Source organism: Sander lucioperca, chromosome 1 (assembly GCF_008315115.2).
Source record: "Sander lucioperca isolate FBNREF2018 chromosome 1, SLUC_FBN_1.2, whole genome shotgun sequence".
NCBI classification, from domain to species: Eukaryota; Metazoa; Chordata; class Actinopteri; order Perciformes; family Percidae; genus Sander; species Sander lucioperca.
Genome location: NC_050173.1, coordinates 4,955,759 through 4,966,174, shown reverse-complemented (window position 1 = coordinate 4,966,174; position 10,416 = coordinate 4,955,759). Strand labels below are relative to the sequence as shown.

The 10,416-nt window shown below is 44.4% G+C and overlaps 1 protein-coding gene across 2 annotated transcripts in view; it reads right to left on the bottom strand.

Annotated features, from left to right (window-relative positions):
* Nucleotides 1-8,547, bottom strand: part of LOC116051168 (RNA-binding protein 20-like) — a 36,565-nt gene extending 28,018 nt beyond the window's left edge. For both annotated transcript variants that reach the window (XM_036006314.1, XM_036006310.1), the window contains exons 1-8: nucleotides 8,397-8,547; nucleotides 7,068-7,173; nucleotides 5,420-6,965; nucleotides 5,227-5,288; nucleotides 3,996-4,034; nucleotides 2,276-2,352; nucleotides 2,156-2,184; nucleotides 1,910-2,032 (exon numbers count right to left, since the gene is read on the bottom strand). In XM_036006314.1, coding sequence (XP_035862207.1) covers nucleotides 1,910-2,032; nucleotides 2,156-2,184; nucleotides 2,276-2,352; nucleotides 3,996-4,034; nucleotides 5,227-5,288; nucleotides 5,420-6,965; nucleotides 7,068-7,144 — 1,953 coding nt within the window. In that variant the 5' untranslated portion in view covers nucleotides 7,145-7,173; nucleotides 8,397-8,547. The remainder of the gene's footprint in view (nucleotides 1-1,909; nucleotides 2,033-2,155; nucleotides 2,185-2,275; nucleotides 2,353-3,995; nucleotides 4,035-5,226; nucleotides 5,289-5,419; nucleotides 6,966-7,067; nucleotides 7,174-8,396) is intronic.
* Between the last annotated feature and the right edge of the window lie 1,869 nt (nucleotides 8,548-10,416).

Sequence of the window (10,416 nt, the reverse complement as noted above, 5' to 3'; positions counted from 1 at the left end):
AATTATTTTGACTAATATTTAAAGGAAGGTCAATGTTCAGTCAGGATACTGTATCCAAACATTTCAATTTCTTTTTCAAATGCTAAAATTTTATTTAACAAAACACCTCAGATTCAATGAAATTAGTTAAGTGCTAATTATACTCAAAGAGAGTTTCTATGGAACCATTCATGTAATTTTTGTGCAATTTGGTTGAAAGAAACCCAAAATTCTGATATAGAAACTTTGAAAACGGGTGTTTGTATGTGTAGAGTCACAGCGTGTACAAATAACAAGGTCACATGACACACAGCCATCTTCTAACCGTATGCAAACTGGGAACTATATATGGGAACACCTGAAAAGCACCGTTGTTACTCTCTGCTCCTCATCACGGGGCTTCTCCGGTGTGTAAATCACTCCGCCCAAGTAGCAGAAGTAGCCGTGCTTCGCCTTCTGAGAATATAGTTCCCAGTATGTATACGGTTAGAAGATGGCTGTGTGTCATGTGACCTTGTTATTTATACACCCTGTGACTCTACAAATCACAACATGTAACTAGGAACATGTTGGTGTTATTTTGTCACTTATTGGGAGCAGTAGGCTAGATGGAGCCGGTTACCTCCAGGATCTGTGCTAAGCTAGGCTAGATGGAGCCAGTTACCTCCAGGATCTGTGCTAAGCTAGGCTAGATGGAGCCAGTTACCTCCAGGATCTGTGCTAAGCTAGGCTAGATGGAGCCAGTTACCTCCAGGATCTGTGCTAAGCTAGGCTAGATGGAGCCAGTTACCTCCAGGATCTGTGCTAAGCTAGGCTAGATGGAACCAGTTACCTCCAGGATCTGTGCTAAGCTAGGCTAGCGGTGGGTGTGTCAGACAGAGACAGCACGCACAGAGATGAGAAGGGTATGTCTGGACTTGTCTAACTCTGGGGAATACGGGGAATAAGGGCGTTTTCACACATGAAAGTCCGAACCAAGGTCCGGACCAAGGTTCATGTTTTTGTTACATTGTATAGATTTGATCCGGTAAGTTTTGGTTTCACACTGCAGTTATGCAAGCGCACTAAAGATCTATACGTGATAAAACTACATCCTGCCGTCATCACATACGTGAGCTGCGTCTCCAGATACTTATAATTTGATTGGTTTGTAGACGGGCTTCCCCGTCCTCTCGTATCCTCGCTGACTGCTGCTCTCCTCTACTGCCGCGGCTCTTTTTGTTTTGTTGTGATGTTGAGAAGCGAGACACGGGAACTTTCTGGAGAATTTATTCAGAGACAAACGGAAACCTACACTGTACATTTACTACAACTTAACAAATAAACTGCTGATGTATTCTCAGCTCTGATAGCCGACAGCTGTCTGCTTTGAGCGCATTCACCGTCACTCTCTCATGTAGCCTCCACACTAAGCACCGAGCTATTCCTTAAAGGAGCTATTCCCCGGTCTTGTAACACAAGGAGAGTCTGCCAGAACTTCTTCTATTTGGTCCGAAAGTCCGAACTATCCAAAAAAACGCTTTCACACTATAAACGAACCGGACCATGGTTCAGTTTGGTCCGGACCGAGACCACCTCTTTTGGTCGGACCAAAATTTGGTCTTTTGATCCGGACCGTGGTCCGGGGGAGGTTTCACACCTCTAATTTTGGTTCGGATCAAACTGAAAAGTCTGAAAGTCCGGACCAAATGAGGTATGTGTGAAAACGCCCTAAGACAAAGTCCCGATAAGTATTTAAACACACAAAACATATCGATCCAAAAGAAATATCAAGTAAATATTTCAACACTCCAGAAGTTATTTGAACTGTAATAAAAAATGTTTTTGAGATATGCTAATTTTTATGAGTGTTGAGGCGTTTTGTCCGATTCATGTGCAGCTGATTACAAACCGTTGCACGGCTGCTGTGTGAGGAACCACGTGGACTCACCAGAGACGGAAACATCAGGATCTTGACGATCTTTCCGAACGGTTCCACCAGTTTCCTCAGGTACGCCTCGTCCACGGACTGAGCCGGGAACTTCACACACACCACTTTACCTTTCTCTGCCGCCTGACAGGACACACACACACACACACACACACACACACACACAGGAGATGGATTATTTAGGAGTTCACTCAGCAGCAGATAAAGTTAACTGTAATGCCGTCTGACTTCTGGTGGAGTCTTTACCTTCTTTTGGGGTTTTTTATGTGGCTGTTCTGTTAAACACACAGAAAAACAACACGTTAGTGCAGAAAACAAGAAGGACAATCAGACAAACACTGATAGGAAGCAACAAGGTGTCTTTACTGGAGCTCTGATTGGCTTTCTGGGGCGGCTGGGCGGGTTTTTCTTCATCCTTCCTCTGCTCCGATTGGTTGTCGACACTTAAATGACAGAACAGTTGTATTTAAGATTAGAGATGCACAATTACAATTTTCTAGGCCAATTCTGATTTCTAACCACTTTACAGCACACACAAATATTTATTTTCTATCTTTTCCTTAATAGAACATTTTACATTTTGCATAGAACATTTTTTGAACAGATAATCGATCACTATATAATAGAACTATATAAATTACTCCTGGTGTGGGAAATTCACACACATCTAAAGTGTAATGTTATAGGACAACCATTTCCTTCTTTTCACATCCAATATCCAGCAAAAAAAAAAAAAGTGATATATTTAACAAACTAAACTTCTGTATGAAAACAAATAGCAATGCAATGCAATGCATTTGTACAAAAGGCCGTCTATCAGCAGTGATAGCAGAGTGCATGTCGGAGAATAGCGCTTCACACCGCGAGTGGGCACGCGTACCACCCGACGGAAAGTGGAGATGGCGTGTGTGCGTCCCTGAGAACTGTAAGTCGTATAACTTATGTTGTCAGTTCATTGTTAGCTGGTGATTTCGTTGTTTGTGTTCTTCACCTGCTAGCTAGGTTAGAGCTGAAGATCTCTGCCCGAACCCGACCGGACCCGACGGGACCCGACGGGTTCGGTCTTCATTTACACGGGCTCGGGCCGGGCTCAGGCTCGCACTCCTGGTTGCGCAGTAAACGAGCGGTCAGGTGAAGCGTTTCGATTAGCGTGTAAATGGATGCTGAGGAGGTGAAACAGAGGCTGGCTTCTGGAGGACTTATTTTACACATCTTTGTTCCAGCTTCCAACTGGCCGATAGCCTTCGTTAGTCATGAATACATGATGTTAAAAAATGTATAAATTACTCATTCTTGACGGAAGACAAAAGAGCTGTGTGCGTGCGGCGCAGTCTCTTTTTTTTTTTTTCCTTTCTCTCCCTTTTCCGCCGAGTGGTGCGTGTGCCCGCTGGCGGCGTGAAGAGCGTGTCTGCGCTATTTTCCGACATGCGCTCTAATCCCTGCTGATAGACGGCCTTTTGTTCAGTCGGGCTGTAAACGGGTTCGGGCTTTTAAAAATCTGTCAATCAAAATGTACTTGTCGGGCTCGGGCCTTGTCGGGCCGAACTTTTAAGGCCCGATTACAGCTCTAAGCTAGGTTGCACGTGACTGTTGATTCGATATAATGGCAGTTGTTGAACATTTGTATTTTATGTGCATTATTTACATGCTACAGTAGTTACACTGCATCAAGATAATGTAGTGGGTTTATTGTTATTATTTGCTAGACATATATATATATATATATATATATATATATATATATATATATATATATATAAAATTCCTATGCATTGTGTATGGTAGCCTTCACAATGTTATTTATTTACAGCATTTGACCAGCATAAAATCGGCATGTGTCACACTGACCGGCCGCTCGCCAGTCATGGCCAATCACGTGAAAAATCGGCCAATTCCGGTCACCGGCCGGTCAATCAACGCATCTCTATTTAAGATGTGGATCTGTAATCTGAGCATCACTTTATTAAACCTTGATACCGGTTCCTCCTTGTTAAACAGCGTTTAGTTATTACGTCCACAGTTTTTACAGACATGAGAACAGAGCATCAGTTTGTTGTGTTAGGTTGAAGCGACGTGGGACACTGACCTGCTGATAGTCTCCATGCGACAGTCCCAGGTAGGAAACCTGCAGAAGAGACGGGACAGAGTGATGAACACTGCGACTAACAATGCTAAATATAAGCAGACAGTTGTCGGTCTCCCCTCTTGTTGCACATGTGCATGACATACGTCACGACCAAACGTTAGTGATTGGTTCTGGCAGATCCAGAGTGGCTCTGGGCAGATCCAATAGTTTTAAACTTCAACAGAGTACCCGCCTTCAAGGAAGTTAACACTTGTCAATGGAGAGAGGCCAGACTCTCTGGACCAATGAAATGGACCAGAGTCTGGTAGGACCAGGCTAATGGACCAGAGTCTGGAAGGACCAGGCTAATGGACCAGAGTCTGGAAGGACCAGGCTAATGGACCAGAGTCTGGTAGGACCAGGCTAATGGACCAGAGTCTGGTAGGACCAGGCTAATGGACCAGAGTCTGGTAGGACCAGGCTAATGGACCACCTTGTATGGTTTTGTCTGTATCATCTTGTTGAGTTCTGAGTTTTTACTTTTAATGTACAGTATGCATCTATTATTGAGTTTGTTTCCTGTACTGTCTCTTATGTATTGGTTGCTGAGTTTCATGTATTTTAAAAGGCCAATCGGAACGGGCATTGCAAAATAACTCAATATAGCAATATAAATGCTGTTTATGCTACATACTTGTCCCTAAAATAAAATAAATCAGGGGATGCTTTAAGCTGTGCGGGACTTTCCGTCTCAGGACTTTGACCCTGTGTCTTCACCGTATTAATTTAAACATCCTATGACATGCTGCTTTTTGGATGCTTTTATATAGACCTTAGTGGTCCCTAATACTGTATCTGAAGTCTCTTTTATATAGACCTTAGTGGTCCTCTAATACTGTATCTGAAATCTCTTTTATATAGGCCTTAGTGGTCCCTAATACTGTATCTGAAGTCTCTTTTATATAGACCTTAGTGGTCCTCTAATACTGTATCTGAAATCTCTTTTATATAGGCCTTAGTGGTCCCTAATACTGTATCTGAAGTCTCTTTTATATAGACCTTAGTGGTCCCTAATACTGTATCTGAGGGTTAGGGTTAGGGTTGGGGGAACTCATATTAATGTTAGAAAAACCTCTTAAAGTGAAATGTTCATGCCATGGGACCTTTAACATTTTGGTCGCCTAAAACTATACTTAAAAGACACTTGAAGGGGTCGGCTGCCGGCTTTGCAGCTCTGCAGAGAGGAACTTACTGCTGCAGCAGGTTAAGCTGTCCGTCTGCATGGTGAGGCCCGTTTATATGTTTCTCCCACACCTGAAACAAAACAAGAAGAAGCAGCATGAATACATCGGTCTCACTCGACTTGCTTCTGACAGCTGCAGCCCCCCCATCAGACTCTGTCAGCAGAGAGGTTTCGAGGAGCAGGTCAGGACAGGTGTACTTACCTTCTTGGACATCACAGTGATATCACACAGAGAGCACGAGTACGGGAACGTTGGCGGGGACGCCCCGTGGAAGTCCAGAGCTTCTTTCTTGGAGGGCATGGATGCGGCGGTCCGGCTGCTGCTGCTGGAAGGAGTCTCAGACTGACGGGGAGGTTTCGGACGCTGCTCTTCAGGAGGCAGAACCGGGCCCGGCTGAGAGAAACGGGAAGGACGAGTCCTCTTGTCTCGCCCCGCTGCTGAGCTGAAAGAGGGTGGACCCTGAGAGGAAACTGCACCGGCGTCTGTGCCAGTCTTACCATAATCAGAAAGCACTGGTCTGTGGTCGTAGTCCAGAAGGGGCACTGGAGCCCTGTCTGAACCTGTCCTGATATACTCAGAGAGTCCTGGTCTAAGGTTGTAGTCTTGAGAGGAAACTGGGCCGGCGTCTCTGCCTGTCTTACCATAAGAGGGTCCAGGACTAAAGTTGAAGGCCAGAAGGGAAACTGGAGCGCCATCTCTGCCCATCTGGCCGTAAACGGAGGGGCCTGGTCTGTGCTGGAAGTCCTGAGAGGAAACTGAACTGTTGTCTCTGCCGGAGTGGCCAAACTCAGGCGGTCCCGGGCTAAAGTTGTAGTCTAGAAGGGAAACTGGAGTGGGATCTTTACCCTTCTTGCTGTAGTCAGAGGATCCTGGTCTAGGATTGTAATCTTGAGAGGAAACTAGATCGTAGTCTCTGCCGGTCTGGCCAAACTCAGAAGTTCCCGAGCTAAGGTTGTAGTCTAGAAGCGATACTGGAGCGGCATCTTTACCCGTCTGGTTATAATCAGAGAGTCCGGTTCTGTGTTGGAAGTCTTGAGAGGAAACCGGACTATAGTCTCTAACCGTCTGGCCGTACCCGAAGGGTCCGGGTCTGTGTTGGAAGTCCACCACGTAGCTGGAGGACAACAATGACAATGGTGGGTCAGTTCTGCCGGAGCTGCCGCCGGTCCTGGGATTCCCCCAGTGGTCCAGCTCCGACGACTCAGGGCCGGGTGTCTCTGGATCCAGCGGGTAGCGGGGCAGATGGCTGCGGGGGGGATTCCAATCGCCAGCGGCGCCAGTGGAGGAGGAGGGAGGGTTGACAGCAGGGAGGCGGGAAGAGCTGGGGGGATATGAGGAAGAGGAGGAAGAGGAAGGAGACGGAGCAGCGGAAGGGAAAGGTTTGATGGTTCCCCTCTTTCCTTTGACGTTGACGGGACCCCTCTTTCCTTTGATCTGCCTGAGGACCTGAGGCAGGGACTCGACGGTGAGGACGTCTTCGGGAAGCTCGGCCAGCAGAGCCAGGTCGGCAGGCTCCAGCCCACAGCTGCTCAGGATGCTGAGAGCGCCGTCCTGCGACCACGGAGCACCTCTGGAGGACGAGGACTCCCGAGGCGGCCTGGAAAAGTCACGCTCCGATGACGAGGCATGGTGGCGGTCTGAAGAGCTGTACGTTCCGTCACGCTCCAATGACGAGGCATGGTGGCGGTCTGAAGAGCTGTACGGTCCGTCACGCTCCAATGACGAGGCATGGTGGCGGTCTGAAGAGCTGTACGGTCCGTCACGCTCCGATGATGAGGCATGGTGGCGGTCTGAAGAGCCGTACGGTGCGTCACGTTCTGATGATGAGGCATGGCGACGTTCTGAGGACCCGTACCGTCTGGGACCAGGTCTGAGATCGGAGTCAGAAGGCGGGCGTCTGTACGGGTGGTTGTTGTTGTGAGACATGGCGGGAGGAGAAACGCTCGGGGCGTTTCCTGCAGACAGAAGGTGTCAGGGAAGACAGGAGATGTAAAAATCGGACTTACAGTGACGTAAAAGGTTGCGGAGGATTCATGGCGAGAGGGAAAATCTCTGCTGAAAACATGAACACACAGGAAGACGAGCTGCTCAGGGCTCTGGGAGCGAAGACGTACACAGGATGAGTGATCTTTGGAACATCTGAGACACGTAAAGAAAAATAGAGTTGAGTGTATGAAATACTCCAAATAACCATCTTACCAACGTGTGTTACTTGCACTTCACTTAAGTACAGTTCTTTAGGAAGTATAGGCTCCTAAGTTGCATTACTGCAGCCGTAAAATGCAACGTATACATTAATGCAGCAGGACTATTAATCCAGAAACATCAGCGAGAACAGCAGAACACTTACAGCAACATACACATTTTTACTTCAGTAAAGTTTTGATTACAGGACTTATTTTCACAGTAGTAGTACTTTTACTGCAGTAAAGGATCAGAGTACCTCCCCCACCTCTGGTTTTATTATTATTATTATTATTCATTATATAAATAGCATATACACACACGCACGCACGCACGCACACACACACACACACACACACAGTTTTACTGTATTTTTTGGAGGTATTTTGTAATTTGATGGTGTTGTACTTAATATCTGCAGTAAAGGATCAGAGTACTTCCCTCATCTCTGGTTTTATTATTATTATTATTATTATTATTATTATTATTATTATTATTATATAAATAGCAGCTTTGATGAATCTGCAGTCTTTAACAAACTAAAGGCTCACAGTAAACCTGCTATAACTATAAAAGCTAATTAATCATTAAACCATCAATAGAAACATGCACGTGCCATGTGTTAAAAAGAACAGTATTTCCCTCTGACGTGTCGAGGAGATAAAAGTATAAAAACAGAACTGTTACTTGTAGTGGAGTGTTTTTACAGTGTGTATTCATACTTTTACTGCAGTAAAACATATAAATGCACGGCTAAAAACCGACAGAAACATACTTACCTTCAACTAAACACTGGGATTAAAGTGTAGACCAGAGAAGTGTCCAGTAGATCTCAGTCGGAGCTACTGTGTGAGTTTAAATCGTTGATGTAAACAAACTGTATGCAGGAAGCTAACAGCGTTAGCTTAGCGGGCTAACGTTAGCAAGCATCATCAACAACAGTTAGCTTGGCGGCTAACCAACCGACAGAGACATGTTTTCTACCGGTTCTTACCTTAAATTGAAGTCCAAACTCTGTCACGTTAAGCACGCAGTCACTTTAGAGAGAAATGTTGTTTTTAGCGAAGAGAAATGCAGAAAGGCGAGCTGTGGTTGACAAGCTAACTGCTAGCTGCTAACTGACTGAAGCGTCCCTCAGGTCTTCTTTGATTCTTGACGTTTGGTAACAGCGCGATGACGCATTTACGCCACCTGCTGCCGTGGAGGCGAACGTAGAAATAAAATAAAGTAAAGTAAAGTAAAATTAAATTAAATTAAATTAAATTAAATTAAATTAAATTAAATTAAATTACAAATATATAGATGTATAGCTATAGCATAAACAAACAGGTAGACATTTTTTGTTCCCTGTGCAATTAAAGCTTAATTTAAATTGTTCTTAGTCTTAGAACTCTGAACTGAACTCAAGAGAGAAAAATAAAATTATTACAGTTATAAACACACACACACACACACACACACACACACACACACACACACAGACAAACACACACACCACACACACACACACACATACACACAGACAAACACACACACATACGGGTCTATGTGGATTAGCTGGACTTTTTCTCCAAACAGGCCCGGTGGTGGTTTAGATGGACTACCCTTTCCTGAGGTCCTAGAGCTATGGGAGTTAGATTAAAACACTCAAAAAAATCTGAAAAAAATTCAGGTCACTTTAGACTTCAGATACACCCTTCAGAGCGTGATACACACCACCCTAAAACTATTGTGGTTTATAGAGACAGTTCTCCTTTTGAAAAATATGTGACTTATAAGGTCCAAACAAACATTATTGGGACTTTAAAGGGACAATGACGTCACTTAAATATACTGCTCATTAACATAAATACACATTAACCTGACACCACCAAGCATTACTTGGACTTAATTATTTTATTGTACAACATCACCATTGTTAGTTAGTGACACTGACTAACAGCCAGATAGCAGCCTGTAACAGCTTAACAATAGATTGTCACACAACACAAGTGCCATGACAATAACTTAATTTAGCTTTTTTGCTCAATTCTCATTCTTACCCAACTTCAAAAGACCCATGGTTGCTCATAACAAAAATAAATTAATAAAAATGTAAAAAAAAATAAGTGTTGGTTTACAGTTTGTTGTGATGGCCTCTTTGTATAATTCAACCTTCTATTTTTGTACTGAACCTTTAAAATGCCATTATTACAACCTATAACAGGCAGATAACTTGTAACACAAGAGCCACACTTTTTAAAACATATTAACCCAAAAACACCACCACAACTGTCAGTGTATTTAAATATTTTCTTTTTGGGACTGTCTCTTTGCAGTTATTCCTCTATTTCTAACAAAGTCCCTTATATTTTACACTGTTCTTTATGCCAACACGGGGTCTTCCACCAGTTTGCAGTGAGCATTCAGTTTTGGTTGTAATTTTTCCCCTGCTTATATGATCTTTGAAGGAATGCAACAGCATTACTGCAGCGACCTCAGCCTTAGACCACACTTTTTTACCACTCTTCTGGATCCATGTTCTTTATCTGCATAATTCCCTGGAAGATTAGCCTGGTTGACCCCAGACCCCCTCTCAGCTGTAACTGAGAGGGGGTCTGGGAAAGGTTCATTGACAGTTCATTTCCAAAGGGGGGTCACCAACGGATGCCGCTCAAATTCCTCTGGGCGCATTGGATAGTCCAACCAATCAGACCAATGATCCGGGTGACGCTGCTCTTCGGTAGCCGTCATGTTGAATGTAAACAAAAAGCTGCTCGCCGTCGCTGCGCTATTGTCGTCGCGTAAAGCCCGCCTCAATGGTTGTGATTCCCTCGATTTCGGGGACATTGGAAATGGGTTTGAATGAGCTCTTCGCCAGACTGACTTGCAGAGCAAATCTCAAATTTGCCGAAAGTTTGTCAGGGTTTACCCGGGCTACTGGAAGATAGGCAAACAAGAAAAAAAAATATCACAAACAAAATGTTTTGTCCAGTTGAAGCCATCAAAACAAGAGTTCAGTTAATGCCACAGTT